This window comes from Ursus maritimus, unplaced genomic scaffold, assembly GCF_017311325.1.
Source record: "Ursus maritimus isolate PB19 unplaced genomic scaffold, ASM1731132v1 scaffold_13, whole genome shotgun sequence".
NCBI lineage: Eukaryota > Metazoa > Chordata > Mammalia > Carnivora > Ursidae > Ursus > Ursus maritimus.
In genome coordinates this window covers 16,899,968-16,916,305 of record NW_024423675.1, presented here as the reverse complement: position 1 = coordinate 16,916,305, position 16,338 = coordinate 16,899,968, and the positions used below count along the sequence as shown (strand labels likewise).

Sequence of the window (16,338 nt, the reverse complement as noted above, 5' to 3'; positions counted from 1 at the left end):
GTCCTTCCATCGTGGGTACACCCCGCGGTTTACTCATTCATCTGTCGACGGGCACTTGCAGTGTTTCTGTAGCATTATTGTCAGCAACCAGTTTTTAAAAATACAGTGAGGGGCGCCTGAGTGGCTTAGTCAGTTAAGCATCCGATTCTTGATTTTGGCTCAGGTCATGATCTCAGGGTCGTGAGATCAAGCCCCGCGTTAGGCTCCTTGCTGGGTGTGGAGCTTGCTTGAGATTCTCTCTCTCCCTCTCCCTCTGCTCCTCCCACCCCCACTCGCTTGCTCGCTCTCCCTCAAAAAAGAAAAATACAATACAATAAAAATATAGTGGAGATACATATGTATTTAACATATGTATATTCAACTCTACTAGGAAAGTGAAAAGAAAAACAGATTTAAATAGTTGATATGATCCTTTTACCATTCATTAAAAAGATGCTCACTCTGTGTAAATTATCTAATATAATCTTTACCAAAGCCTCGAAAAGGAGGTGATCATTCCCTTGCATGCACCAAGTAAAATGCCTGCCGGAGAGATTAACTTGCAAGTCCGTGGCTGGAACTGCCTGCTGAGTGTATTAGACTCCACAGCCTGTGTCTTCCTAACCACATGCACTTGGCCTCTCTGGTCAAAAGGAAAGAAGTCTTGCAGCAAAGACTGTTGAAAGGATGGCAGTGACTGAAGCCATGCATCTGTACTGCCCAGAAGTGGTAAAGTTGTTAAGAAACTAAAGGGACATATATGGTGAGTCCTAGGGAACTTTGTGTTGGAGCAGAGCCTTATTAGTGAATTATACAGAGGTAGTCTCTGAGGAAACCAGCAGGCCTAGTAAGCACAGACTGGTGTAGTCTTCCTTGAAGCTGTATTCCAGCTACTTGGGTGGTCTTGTTACAACAGGTGACCCCCCACCAGGTGCCGGGGTTGGTCGCTTCATAACCACGCACTGATGCGTGTGCTGCACTGTTGTTGTATTTTTTCAAGTAGTTGCTTTAGGGATCATCATTTTGAACCCAGTTTTGTTAATACCTCCAACACTTTCACAGTGTCTGAATGGAGAGCTAGTGTTACAGTGATGGTGTACTATAACAGAAATTCGGAGATTTTATCCTAGTCGTGTCCGTGCGGCCTTGGGCACACCCCTTCTCTCCAAATCTCTCTCCTTCATTTCCGCTGGGGCTTTTTTGGCTCTGAAAGTCTATGGATAGAGGATTTAGCGCAACATCTCACCGACCCTGACGCAGGCTTCGTGGGTGAGGAAGTAGCTGCTGGATGTGGGAGCAGCTCGGGCTTTGTGGGTGTGCCTAGAGGGGCCCGAGGGATGGGTGGCTGGCTGAGCGTGTGGATGTGCGTGGATTTCTCCGGCGAGCTGCCATTCTCCTCCCTCTGGGCCATTGCAGTCCAGGGTCACTGAGGACTTCCCTTGGTATGCTAGACACTGTCTCCTTATAGATGCCTCCTCTGCCTTCCTGCATGGACAGGTCTTCTTGCCTTGAGCAGTCCGTCATGTACAACCAGGAAGCAGCTCTAGTTTTTCCGTCATTGCCTGTGACAGCATCTGTCCCCAGGACGACTAACTTCCATCCAGCAGAACCCATAGCTTTCTGGACGTTTTGGGTATTAGAACTGTCATGAAAGATCCACCGCAGTCCAAAGCAAAATATCAGTCTCTCCAATTTACATGCTTCTTCCTCTGTCCAGCTCAAATTTGGTGAGCCCATGGGGGACTGGCAGGGGAATAGGAAGTACTCAACCCCCTGCTTGGTGGTTGTTTTTTGTTTTTGTTTTTTTTCCATACAAAGACTTTATTGAAGATAGCCTCAAACTAGCACAGTCCAAATATCCATTATCAAGGGCATGAATGAACTAATTGTGGTACATCCCTACAACAGAATACTACTCAGCAGTAAAAAGGAACGAGCTGTTGACAGACTCAGTAACAGGGATGAATCTCAAAATAATTATGCTCAGTGGAAGAAGCCAGAAGAAAGGAGTACACAGGAGTACAGAGTGTTCGATTCTATTTATAGAACACTCTGAAAAATGCAGACTAGTCTATAATGACACAAGACAGATCAGTGGTTGCTTGGGAATGGGGGTGGGGAACAGGAGGGAGGAGATATGAAGAGGCAGGAGGAAACTCCGGAGGGTGATCAGACTGGCACAGTGGAATTGACGTTTTACAGGTGAGGCCATTCTGAGCAATGCCAGCGTGTCCAGTTCTCTCCCCTCAGTGACTCATCGTGGATTAGTTTCTCCGGCGGCCGTGCAGGGCGGAGGAGTTGCAGGAGGGGAACAGGATTCTCGCCCCTCTGGAGCTCTTTGTCGGTGTGCAGTTGCCACAGTGTGCTTGCAGTCATGACCGGCATCTTGGTGCCCGCTCCTGCAGGGCATCCCTTTGTAGTGAGATCCCCTCCATTCTGGGAACCTGGGTGCTCTTCTCTGCGGTGGATAATAAACTCTCTGGCTCACATTTGTGTTGCCTCCCAACGCTTCTGCTCCCAGCAGGCTTCCCTCCGTAGCTCCCCTCTTCCATCTTTTCTCCGCAGGGACCTTTCAAGATGACCGGGGGGAGGTGCCTTCCTGGTGTCTCTTGTTCTGAGGGAAGCGACCTCCATGTCGCTCCATCCTGGAAGGGCGGGTGCTGGTCCCTGCTGCTCTCCTCACCTGCCAGCCCAGGGCCTCCTCCCTCAGTCCCTGAAGCTGCCTCATGGCCCTGGGGTAACTGAAACCTATCTAGAGGGACAGTGCTGTCAATTATTTAACATAGACTATAAGGCTTTACCTGGACAGCAGGATTGTGGGAGAATAGAAATTGTCATGTTTTAGAAGATTCTACTGATCCAAAAAAAAAAAAATTCCCTTTATTTTAAAGTAATCCCAGAGCATTTGGGAGCGGGGGAGGGGGTGGGAAACAAGGAAATCAAGTATTTTGAAGCACTTTTCCCAGCAGAGGGTGCTCTAGAATGAAGATTCTGAAAATGTGTCAGGCACTTTTAGAAAGGATCAAGGAGAAAATGCCCGGCCTTTTTGTGACTGTCTAGCTGAATTCTGTATTGAGAACCTAATTCTGTCATAACTAAGTCTTGAGAAGGGGCTTCTTTTTTACAAGGGTAATCCTAATCTTAATGTTTATCATGTGTCTCTAGAGCCATTTGTATCTGTCACTTGTGATCCCTAATCATTCAAGTATGTGTACATTTGTGTAGACGTTTATATATTATACGTATATGTTAACATGTAAAGTCACTGCCTGATGCTCGACTCTGTGGGCACACAGTGAGCGTTAGTTTCGTTCCCTCCCCTGCCCCTGCTGAGGTTCATGCCCTTGGAGACCCTCGAGGCCTGGTGCGCACCCAGCTTTGCCTCACAAAACACAGACAGTAACGGCCAGGTGTCCCTCGGGGAATTGCGCCTCACCTGCCCCTCACTCCTGGAAAGCTGGGCTCGGAGCAGTCGTCTTTCAGCAGCGCTCTTCCTGGTCCCCTGTTCCCCGGGGGCCCAGGAAGCCGTTGGCTCGGCTGCACCCCACTGCTAGGGATCGCACAGACCGGCCTGCTCTGGCCCTTTGGAAGATGTTCTTGTTGTAGTCAGCTCTTCTGTTTATACACGTGTTACGGTATTGCTGAGGGGCTGAGGGCTCATGACGCGGTTTCCGTTTGTCTGTCATTTTAAAGACCCTTTGTCCTCCTGCCCCGAGCTTTGGGAATGGAGCGTGTGTTACGGGTGAGCCTTGGTTTCCGTGCGCTGTGCCGGAGAGCCCGCACTTTCCCAGCAGCCGGCGCGGCCGAGTGGCTGTCCTGTCAGTCCCGGGGTGGGTTCGCAGCCGGACTGTGCGTGTCCGCGGCTCATCACCCGTGTCCCCTCTCTCGTCAGCACCGCAGGGCGTGATAATATCCATCATGCTGATTAGCATGCGGGAAAATCCCAGCCCATGGTGGGGAAGAAAAGTCCGGAAGCCACACAACAGGCCCGAATGTGAGTAAAGCTACTGCATACGGGAAACAGCTCCTGACAGGAGAGAGTAGGTTTTGGTAGTAGTAGGGTCGGAGTTGCTGATCAGTCAGTGAGGGAGAAAAGAAAACAAACAGATTCTTAAACAACCCAGTGGCTCTGCCAGAGAAACAACAATGGCGGCTCTGTCATGTGAAGACCTACGTGACTCGTTTTACTTTGAATGTGGGGTTTTCCCCCCTAGAATCTTCTGTCAGATCTGTTTCTGGTATACTGAGGAAGGAACACATCACATAGGATTTGGGTTGATTTCCGTTTTCCCCCATTGCTGTAGGGCCACGCTGTATTGGGAACGCTGCGTGCTCTGACTGAATGACTGCCTGTTGGAGATGTTCGTGTTAACACACGTCACACGAGCTTATGACTCCCCCTGTCCTTGTGTACTACGCCACTCCTATTGTTACACAAATCCATAACGACTCCCGTAAGTGAGAAGCCATCACTGTAGATGATTAGTTCGACCTTTAAAAGTTTTCCTGGATTAAGTTTTGGAAACATACTTAATATTAAAGAGATGATGTCGTGATTCACTACTACTGTGAAAGGGATCCAAAAGAGACTATGAAATAAAGTTGATAAAGTTTCCTGCTCTGAGAGGAATATGATTAACTCCCAAAGCTATTAAAATCCATTTTCATTCCTTTTGTTACTATTCCAGACAATTTTAAGTGTCACTGCTTTTTAGGATACTTTTTTTTATATACACAATTCTTTTGTCATAATATGTAAAAGGAATACTTTCCTCGATTGGAAAAGTGCATGTAGATTCAAATTATGAAAAAAAAAACTTTCTTCACTTCTTATCGGATTCTAAGTGGAAATTATTATATGTACCAAAGAAATTTCATGTATCTGGAGATTTGTAAATACGGAGCAGCTTGATCCAGACTGGTCTGAATCGATCATGGTCACACCTACATGAGGCATTAACTGAAGACATTTGATAAAAACGTATTTGGGATTAGATTCCCCTGAGGTGTGCTCCCCTTGCTGCTTATCTTTATCTTTTTAAATTCTGTCATCACAGAATTTAATGTGCTGATTCATGTGAATTTTGTGTTTGCTGGAGCAGCATAGGTGAACCTAACAGAATAAAGTACAAAACATATACTCCAAGGATTTCCTCATATTATTATCTCAGTGTAGCTTAATACCACAGTATACACAAGTTTCTTAGTGAATTAATGCGGCTTCTTTAATGGAAGTATGAAGTCTGATAACCCCATAGCTTAGGCCCTTTTGGTAAGTGTCAGTGAGCGTGGCAGCCAGTTAACTGGGTCCCCTCTTCAAAACAGAAGCCAACACTTAGAACGGTTTTCTCCCGTAGCACAAAATATGCCAAGTTGAGAAACCACAAAGGTTAGAGGGGAGCACTTCTTGCCACACTCCTCTGACCTCCTTTTGGGGGAGTTTTCTTCAATCAGGGCTTCTCAGTGTCTAGATATGAGGCAGTTTGGGAGTTCTCAACCTAAGCGAGTCACAGTCTTGAGCCACATTCTTACGGAAGACCTGATCAGCAATCAGGTCGATACCTGGCTCTGTGTCTGCTGACTCTCGTTTCGTTTCTAGCTCTGAGCTAGGAGAAGTGCATTGTTTGTTGGGCCTGCCCAGGAGACGGCGTGGAAGCGTGGTGGTCATGGGCTGTGCTAGGTTACACACCACGTGTGCACGGTGTTGTGATGGCTTTGCGTGCTGTCACAGGCCAGGTTCCGTGGAAAGCAGACCCGGAAGTTGGATGGGAGTGCTTTCGAAACCTCTCTGCCTGTGCTGGGGAGTGAGGGCAGAGAGGAAGGAGTTGAACTGCAATGCAGTCATGACAAAGACCTCAGCCATCCTACAGGGAGCTCTCATGGGTTGGCCTTCAGCATTTTCCTGACTGGGGGCTCTGTACCCTTGCCTTAATCAGTCATTACATGTGAGAAGAACCCAAAAGGATTTGTGACTTTGGGGAGGCGGTTCTCTCCAGCCTTGAGGACAGGCCTGGAGGTTCTCAGCCGATCCCTGCCCGCTCCTGGCACCCGGCCGACCACAGTGTCCACCGCATACACTGCCGTCCATTGGCAGGCTGTACACTTGAGAGTGAATGTACGTAGCTCAAGTGTATGTCAGCATAGTTCTGTGAACCACCGTAGCACTTGTAAGAAGGCAAAATTCAAGGAACCATTTGAGAGAAATTCTGCTTCTCTTTTAAAATCATTTAAGAGCCATCCCTCCCCCAAAGCCTTCTCAGAGCTCACTCTACCTCCACCTCCTCTCCCTGTTAGCTGCCCTTCTCTGCACTCCCTTCATACTTTGCACGTCTTGCTGTTAATGTTCTATAGTGTTCACCCATGTGCCCGTGTGTGTCCATCTTTCCCATCTGAGCATGAGCTCTTCAGGGCCCTGTCCTACTGATCTGTGTTTCAGAACCCGGTTCAGCGGCGGCCGACTCTCAGTAAATGTTGGTTGAATAAACGGCCTTAGCTCTCACACCCCGAATAATGGCCATCTGTGTTTGATGGCATATGTTAAATCGTGTCCTGTTAAAACCAGCCACTGTGGTGATGGTAGTCTCCAGCCCCACCCACCCCAGAAGCAAGGGGGCTGTGGCTGGGGTGGCTTTTGCATGTTGAGTTTTGCCTAGTTATGGATAAGGAAAGGCTAAATGGTAAAGAGTGGTTATTTATGAGTAAACAAAGAATGGTCGCTTTAGGGGCGCCTGGGTGGCACAGCGGTTAAGCATCTGCCTTCGGCTCAGGGCGTGATCCCAGCGTTATGGGATCGAGCCCCACATCAGGCTCCTCTGCTATGAGCCTGCTTCTTCCTCTCCCACTCCCCCTGCTTGTGTTCCCTCTCTCGCTGGCTGTCTCTATCTCTGTCGAATAAATAATAAATAAAATCTTTTAAAAAAAAAAAAAAAAAAAAAGAATGGTAGCTTTAAGGGACTCCTGGGTGCCTCGGTTGGTTAAGTGTCTGCCTTAGGCTCAGGTCATGATCCTGGGGTCTTGAGATCTAGCCCCGCATCAGACTCCCTGCTCAGTGGGGAGCCTGCTTCTCCCTCTCCCTTTACGTCCCCCCTCATGCTCACTCTCTCTCTCACTCAAATAAATAAATAAAATCTTAAAAAAAAAAAAAAAGAATGATAGCTCTCATCCCTGTTGGTATTGTTTGGAATTCAGTTAATGGATTTAATATCCGCAAATGTAAATACTTGATTTACAGTAATTCTTAGAATTTTTTTGGTTAATTAATATTTACATAAAAGGTAGATTTTCATGGAATGAGATCATTTTGACTTAAGGAAAATTTGTTTAAGCAATATAGACATGAAGTAGAAGCAAGCTGTGAAAAGCACAGATTTAAGAATTACATCTTTTATGATTGGTCAGACTGGTATTATTCCCACCTTGTTGCAACAGGTCAGTGCTTTTGAATCACATTAATTGCTTCCAGAGAACATAGTTATTCTAGTTAATATATTGTTTAAAGAAAAAACAATAATATTTTGTGAACAGGAATTTATAGTATTTTGTGAAAGCCTGATGGGGCCCTTGGCACACCTGTTTATCTGTTTTCTTTTTATCTGGATTTCAGAAAAGTCATTTTAAAACAAAAAAAATATTTTATTGTTTGTCAGAGAGAGAGAGCACAAGCAGGGGGAGCTGCAGGCAGAGGGAGAAGCAGGCTCCCTGCTGAGCAAGGAGCCCCATGGGAGACTCCATCCCAGGACCCTGGGATCATGACCTGAGCCAAAGGCAGATCCTTAACCAACTGAGCCACCCACGCATCCCAGAAAAGTCACTTTTTTTCTGCTGAGATGCAAGTGCCCTCCTCATCAACAGTATTTTTCTTTCCTCCTCCCAGTTTCCAAAATTCATTTTTAAAATTGCCTTTAAATAGTCTGAATGCGAAGCTGTGGTTAATAAATATATATTGTTACAATTTTAGTGGAAGAAGGTGTATTTATAACCTATGTATTTTGGGGTAGCAATGACACTTATAAATGATTTTGAAATCTGAGACTTTGAGCATTTGAAAATTCAGAATTGTTTCCAGTTTAGCAGATTTGCTTGGTGGCTATGAAACATCACTGGGTTGTGATGAAGGAGCTACAGTGAAAAAGACAGACTGAATTGGCATCCCAACAGCAATGTACCTCGGGACGTCCTGCTTTAGATTAAATATAAACTGCTACAATATTTAGTCCAGCCAGAAATGCTGAGAAAAACTCATTAGACGTGCTCGAGACAGCTGTCATCAAAGGTTTGGTGTGGTTCTTGCAGTGAGTTTTACTGCCCTGTTTTTCCATGGGCTGAATCACTACAACTGAATTAACATCATTTATGATCAATATAGCATGACTTTAAACACTAAGCTATAAAAATTCCATCTTCATTTAAATGATGAGAGAACAAAACTCTGAAGTATTAATGAGGCTGCTTTTCATTACATTTGATGAAGTTATGATTGTAAGGTTGCTTGACGATATTCATATAGGATCAATTAAAAATAAGGTGGAACTTAAATTCTAGACATGAGTTTATTAACTACGTATATGAAAAGCTTAAGGAAAACATATAAAAGCTTAGAAATATGATATATATAACTCCCAGAGCAGTCAAAGAAGCGACAGTGTTCATAAAGAAATTTATATTAATGCAGTACCAAGAGGAAAGAAGGGGAAAACAAGGTGAATAGAATACTTGAAATTAAGAACATGGAAGCCAGTACCTCAGCAATAACAATTGATGGAAATGGAATATGGATTCTTAGGTTGGATTTTAAAAACTCAGTCAAGTCTAATGTTATTTTCAAGAGACTCACTTAGCATTATGACAGGTAAGTTGGAAATATAATGAGGATGAGAATGGAGAAAAGAATTAATGGAAATCAGAAATTTATATGAGGATTCTCCAAAACTGACGATCTTTGAAAAGATTAAAGAGCCTCGCAAAAGATGAAAGAGAACACACCTGCAGCATTCGATGTTATGTGTAGTTTGTGGCAAAAACCCATACAGCGAAATACTGTTCATGTTTGTTAAGGGAAACTGCTTCTGAACTCAGAAAAGAATGCCACCAGGAAAGAGCAGCCAAATTAGACAGGACTTTCTAGAATCTTTGATAAAACCATAACTTACTTGGAATCCCACTTCTGTTTCTCAAGTACAGATTATCTCTGTGCTTTTAAACAGTCTTTTCTGAGAAAGAGATGTCCAGCTTACGACATCCAGTGTGCTGCCAAGTGTTTAAAGATGCTGGGCACTTTAGACATGCATAGTCATTATGATTAATTTATAAATGCAAAAGAACCTGATTGACCAAAGTTTTGGTCTACCAAAATGAACCTGTAGATAGAAAGTGAATGGACATTGTCGGAGGGCTGGAATCTAATTCCTACAAGTCAAAGCACTTGCTGCTGCTGGGAAGTAAAATCTGAAGTATTCCATGCTCAGACACTCTTGTCTAGATGACGTGCAGCTCGGGGTCATCACATTTCACTGATAGAAGGAAACAGTGTATGTGGGCTTGATGAGAGCAGTGCAGCAAGTCAGCGTGAATGTGTGACAGTTTCATCTCTACGTAAAAGAAAAGAAGCATGCTCCAAAGGCTGCAGGAGGTTCACAGAAGTTGTATTGGAATAGAAAACGGAAACAGTAAAAATACCTTACTGTGTAATGAGATGGAAGGAAATATATCATTGTTATATTTTTTATTAATCATGGATATCATCTTTTAAATTAATTCCATATTAATTACATTCTTAATTTTATATCTGTATATTTCAAGCATGCACAATAATATACTCTTAAAGATGTAATTATCCAATTAAAATGAGTTAGAAAAAAAACACGATGACAGGTATTTGCCTCTGGCCTTGGCAGTGTAACTGGTCCTAGAGCAGTCCTCCTGCCATAAACAGTGAGAAAATTACACAAAATAAACCAGTCATTTGCAGATACAGTGAGCAGGCATTGCTGGACCATCATCTGTAAGAGAAGCAAGTCCTGTGATTGCCCCATCTTTCTGCCTTTCTGGAGATATTTTCTGGAGTCTGGCACAAGGAGTGAGTAGCCCACAGATTATCACAGTCTCGTCAAACTTAGTATCCAAAGAATTCAGGAAGACTGAAGCCACTGGAATTTGCAGGCAGAGTACCAAAAGGAGGGAACTACCACGAAGAGTCCCAGAATTCTGCCTTGGTCTCCCTTTGTGTCTTTGCTGACCATTAAGTAGTAGGTGCACAGGATGAGACTTCATGATTCAGTCTAACAACTACCGGGGAGCTATGAGCCAACAACTACCAGAGGTTTAACAAGCCTGGGAGACTGCCACTTTCTAACCAAAATGGAAAGACCTTGGGAACACCCAGGGTATTCACCAGCAACCCCAGAAAGGCCACACGTTTCCAGTGGGGCCGTAGGTGTTTCCAGTGGGGCCGTAGGTGTCCCCAGCGAAGCTTGAACACAAGCCACCCATGGATCAGGCTGATCCACTAACAGATTAACGGCCTCAACACTGCTTAAAGGAAGACAAATGCAAACAAGTAAAAAATCCCGACAACATTCAAAATGTGCAGAATCCAATTTCTAAAAAGTTGCTAAATGTGTAAAGAAACAGAAAAATGTGACTTATAACCAGTAGAAATAGTAACCAATGAAACAGACTCAGAAATGACAAGTAGTAGAACTACCAGACAGGGACTTCTTAGAAGCCATTATAAAATAATTTTTAAAGGATTTGAGAAAATGTTAATTTAATGAATAAAGAAATAATATAAAAATGAGCCAAACATTCTTCTAGATGTGAAAATAAGCCATCCAAAATGAAAATGGGCATAATAGCAATTTAGATACTACAAAAATATCAGTGAATTTGAAAACAGGACAACTGGAAATAAACCAAAAAGAGAAAAAAAAAAAAAACAGAAACAAAAATGAACACAGCCTCACTGACCTGTGCGACAGTGCTAAGTGATGTAATATTATGTGTTTGAAGTCCTACAGGAGGGGTGAGAGGATACAAAAATATATAGGAAGAAAAAGGCCAGAAGTGTTAGGAATTTGATAAAATAGAAACCCACAGTTCCAAAATGCTCAACAAATCTCAAGCAGGCTACTACAGCCCATTATTAATTAATTTGCATAAAACCTAAGATGATAATTAAAAAATTTTAAAAGCAGCCAGAGGAGAAAATACACATTACCTGTAGTGAGAAAACGGTAGGAAATGACTTCTCACTCGAAACAATGCAAGGCAGGAGACAATGGAAAGACGTTTCCTTCTTGACTACCATATTTAAAAGTACATTTCCTCCCTCCCACATCCTGCCTCCCTTACCTACACCTGTTCTCCATGGCATTCATCATTTTATAATATGCTACCTAATTCCGTATTTATCTTCTCTACTAGAACGTAACATTTTTTTTCCTGATTTGTTCACTAATATATCTTTAAATGTCTTGCACATAATGGCTGCTTAGCAAATATTTATGGAATGAACATATGAAAGAGTAACAGTCATTGGTGAGTGTGTGAGGCTTCTCAAGAGAAGCAGAACCAACAGGTTATGTGTATGTGTATAGAGAGAAAGATTTATTTTTAAAAAGTTGACTAACATGATCGTGAAGCCTTGGCAAGTCCAAAGTCTTAAGGGTAGGTTGGCAGGCTGGAAATCCACAGTTTCAGTTTGAGTCCAAAGGCTGGTCTGCTGGCAGAATTCCTCCTTGCTTGGGAAGGTCACTGTTTTTCTACTAAGGCTTTGGACTGGTTGGATGAGGCATGCTCACATTACAGAGGGTAATCCCCTTTAAGAGTCCACCAGTTTAAATGTCAGTCTCATCCAAAAAACACCTTCACAGAAACATCCAGAATAGTGTTTGACTAAATATCTAGGTACTGTGGTCTACCAAGTTGATACGTAAAGTTAGCCATCACAGTGGGATGTGGAAAACCAGGAACTGTTATTCACTGTGACATGTAAGATAATTTGGCAACGCCTAAAAAGGTTGAATATGGGCATATCCTATCACTGAGCAATTTTACTTCTAGTTATATATCCGGAAATACAGATAAGACCACAAATGAACGTGTTCAGAATTTTTGTGAAGTGTTGCTTAGAGTAAGAAGAAAATAGAAATAAAGCATTTATTCGTGGGGAAAATGGATCAGTTGTGGTATATTTCTATCAGAATACTGCATAGCATTAAAAAAAATCAATTAATTTTTTAAAATTATGTTGAATGAAAAATAATTGCAGAAGGATATGTGTGTGCATATATATAGTGTTTGATACCACTTATATCAATTTTGACAACTCAAAATCATAATATATTGTTTATTATATCAGTTTACTAAAATTCATTTTGCTACCTGACAGTCTCGTGTGTAATACTACCAAGGAAATCTACGGAAGCACAGGCTTTTGATCTTTGACATCACGTTGTAGAGGTGACTAAAGATACACAGAGTTGTTCACTAGAAACTGTATCATGTCACCAGTGTGCACCACAGATGAACTTCCCTGAGTCATGCCCACTTTGCTAATTCTTACTCATTTACAACAATTTTAAAATGTGACCCATGACGAAATTTCAAAGTCAGGGATGTTAACATTCAAAATGACAGATTGCATGTATTCTCAGTTAAAGCCTAGACTACAAATTTAAATAAAAATCACATTAAGTCACGACATTCAGTTGTATCTATTGATATTTTCTATTTAAATATTTCACTATGTTTTTTTTAAACTGTGATGTAAGAGTAAAATAAAATTGATGTTCATCTTTTTTTCCTAAGTTTCTTTGCCAGTCATAAATTTGGGGTAACCATATGACATTTGATGCTAACCTTTATTTTTTACTTAACAGTGCTTTCACAAAAGATATTTTCTAATCAGCCCCCTGCACTGTTTTTATTTCCTTCCTAGTTGTCTGATGATGGTCGCTATGTCTTATTATCAATAAGGGAGGGCTGTGATCCAGTAAACCGACTCTGGTACTGTGACCTACAGCAGGAATCCAATGGCATCAGTGGTAAGTTATCTTTCAAACAGGTAATTATTCCAGAAAGCTCCATTAAGAAGCAATTATTTTGGTCTTCTAATTGATTTCCCAAGAAACCTTCTTTCATTCAACCATATGAACCCTCAGTTCATATTTTTTCTTTCAGTATTGTTCCATAAAATGAAGAAAAATTGAATGACACTCTTTGTTGGCTTTAGCATTTTCTCCATAAATTGAGGTTAACCATGTATTTTGCATATGAATGTGAAAATGTCCTGTGAATATTGCAGATGAAGAGTGTTAAGGAGACGCTAGCCCGTTGGTCTGTAAAGCATTATAATCTATAGTATAATTCTAGATGTAATGGTGCAGACTGTCACAGGCAAAAAGGTAGGAGACCAGTGAGAATTAGCGAGGTTAACAGGTAATTGTAAGACAAGTTTCTTAGCGCTGAGCCACATGGACAATAACAGCTTGATTTTGCTTTCTGGAAGCCTTATACATCGTGATAGTAAGCATAGTACCAGCCAGCTACAAATCGTGGAGGTGGCTCATTTTAAATAGTCTTCTCTTTGAACATCTAGGTCATAGCAGCAGCATTATTGAGCGTTAAAGCTTTCCAGCTGCACAATTTGCTATGCGAAGAATACCCAGACCCCAAAACTGCACAGATATGCTGGCCCTCGGATAAGGACAGTAAACTACGCTGTGATCTGGTTAATATAAAATAAATGTATTTTAGAGAATGTGATGCAGATTTTCAAACTATATAATTTGAGTACATTTTAAGTTATTAGTTAGATTACTTCATTATTGATACCTAATTTATGTTACATTTTGATAAGAAAATATACAATTTTGTTTTTTTATTGATCGGGCATTGCATCATTTTTAAACTTCTCTGAGCAAGATCCGCATCCCGACATTCTTAGATACTGCAGAGCGCCATTCACAGATGCAGCAGGATGAAGTCAACAGATTGATTCAGGTGTGAAATATATATCCATTTAATAAAGATATGTGTAGGGTTTTTTTTTTCTGTTAAAAAAAAAAAGATACACCCATTTTGATCGCAAAAGAAATTTGCATCAACCACACCAGCTTTCACATTCTTTGACAGGAGCAAAACCAGCACCCAAGAATTGTTCGCTTGAGTTTCAAGCCTAGTCTACACAGAACTGAACCTCTGAAGAACGAGATCTGAAAGAAGCAGTGACAGCTGTTACTGTGCTGTTACCCTGACAGTATTCCTGTGTGAGTCTGAGATGGTGGAAAGGACTTTGCCTTTCCCCGGTTTATTAAAAATTCCGGTTCTGGCGTTCTTCCTCCAGACAGTGCTGGTTTCATTTTCTTTTTATTACTTCGTTATATCTTTAAATTACTAGGTAGACTTGTTATTAAATGACACAAGTTAACAAATCAAAAAACACAAATTGTTTCATTTACTCTAACTATAAGAGAATTTCTTCCATAGACTGGTCTACTGAACTCGTACTCCTGTGTCCACTTTAATAATAGTAATACTCTGCGTGAAACTTTCAAAAGGGCTGGAGGAACTGGAGGAAACCCTGTTTTCTTCTGAACCTCTTGGTCCTTCTCCTCTTTTTTTTTTTTTTTTACCTTACATACTTTTTATTCCCTAATTTATCATTGCCATATTACTGAGGAATTAGGAGAGTATGATACCCAGAGATTGAGATTCTGAAAGAAAGGTAGTGCAAAGGTACACTAGGCCATCACAAATAAAATGCTAGACTCTGTAGCCCTGAATGAGCATGAAGGAGAACGAAAGAGAGCGAGAGAGAGAGAGAGAGAGAGAGAGATGTATTGCAAGAAATGGGCTTATGTGATTTGAGGACTGGCTAGGTAAATCTGAAATCAGTAGGGCAGGCGACCAGGAAGAACAGGCTGGAATTCTCAGGCTCAGGCGGAAGCTGCCGTGTATAGGTGGTATTTCTTCTTTCTCAGGGAAGCCTCAGTTGCGCCAGAAGGCATTTCAACTGATTGAATCAGGCCCACCTAGAGTATCTAGGATAATCCCTTTACTTAAAGTCAACTGATTATGGCCTTTAAACACATGTGTAAAATACCTTTATAGTAACACCTAGATTAGTATTTGATTGATTAACTCTGGACATGTCAAAAGACCATCCCAGTGAGCTCATGGAAAACCACAGCAAACAAATCTGACCATGCTAACCTGATTTCATTTTTTAATAAGGTGACTAAACTGACCAGTATTTGGAATTCATTGAGGCACCTTTAGAAAAGTATGTGATATCCTATAGATTTTGAAGTGAATAATAGGATAGGTGGAATCGAAGCTGTTGATTTGTATACTGATATGCATAGTGAAGGCACTGGGGAGTGTTGGTCAGTGATAGCTGCTAATGTCTGGGTTTAGCTCGGCCTGCCGTCTTTTTTAATTATTGCTTTAGCTAGCATTAAATCTGTGGATAACATAGACCTCAGAGTAGTTACTCCTTTGAATGGCAGTCCTGGGATTCTGAAAGCTCTGGACAGTTACAGTGATTGGCCAGTAGTAATTAAGATGAAATGGGTATCTATTACCACGCTTGGGTTTAAGTCAATTGCATACAATAATATTAGAGAGATCTTGTTTTTTGTTTGTTTGTTTGTTTTAATTGATTGCTGATTCATTAGGAGTCAATGATATGATTATTACTGTTTAAAGAAACAAGTACTTTGTGTGAGCTCAACTGTTGAAGACATTAAGTGTGTTTAGTTTATAACAGGGGAGACCTAGCAGACCGAGACAGTGATCATTAAAATTTTTTTAGATAATCCCTATTGATCACAGTTGGATGTATTGCAACAACAACCAGAACACTTTCAAGTCAGATGTGAATTTTAATCTCAGCTCCAAGACTAACGGGTGAGCCTAGGGTGGGAATGTTTTCTGTCAATATTTCCGTGACTACCGATGGGGAAGGAATGCCTACTGCAGGAGGAATTGTGAGGAATAATGAAGAGGTGTGGAACAGGGCTTAGCAGGGTTCCTGGCACATAGTAGGTTCTCAGGAATTCTTCCCTCCTTTTTTCCTTTGTGTCTTGACTGAAAGAGGAATATTTGGAATGAGCACACTTTGGTTTGGGTTACCACAGTAAAATAGATTGAAGATATCCTAGAATAAATAGTTATCTTCAGTATCAAAGCTACTCTAAACACAGATCTTGGTGTTGACTTGTTTCCTGCAAAACCAGATTCATAATCAAAAAAGCGTCCTTTTCATTGACAAAAACATAAATAGGTGTGCCTCTAAGTGCAAGACTCTTTGGGAAAGTGTCTAATTTTTACAGGTCGACAATTGAAATTTCAGGGGTT

The 16,338-nt window shown here is 41.7% G+C and overlaps 1 protein-coding gene across 2 annotated transcripts in view; it reads left to right on the top strand.

Moving 5' to 3' along the window:
• The window catches only part of LOC103675856 (prolyl endopeptidase), a 111,790-nt gene that overhangs the window by 32,999 nt on the left and 62,453 nt on the right, over positions 1 to 16,338 (top strand). For both annotated transcript variants that reach the window (XM_040627578.1, XM_040627579.1), the window contains exon 7: positions 12,917 to 13,022. In XM_040627578.1, the coding sequence (XP_040483512.1) occupies positions 12,917 to 13,022 (106 nt within the window). The remainder of the gene's footprint in view (positions 1 to 12,916; positions 13,023 to 16,338) is intronic.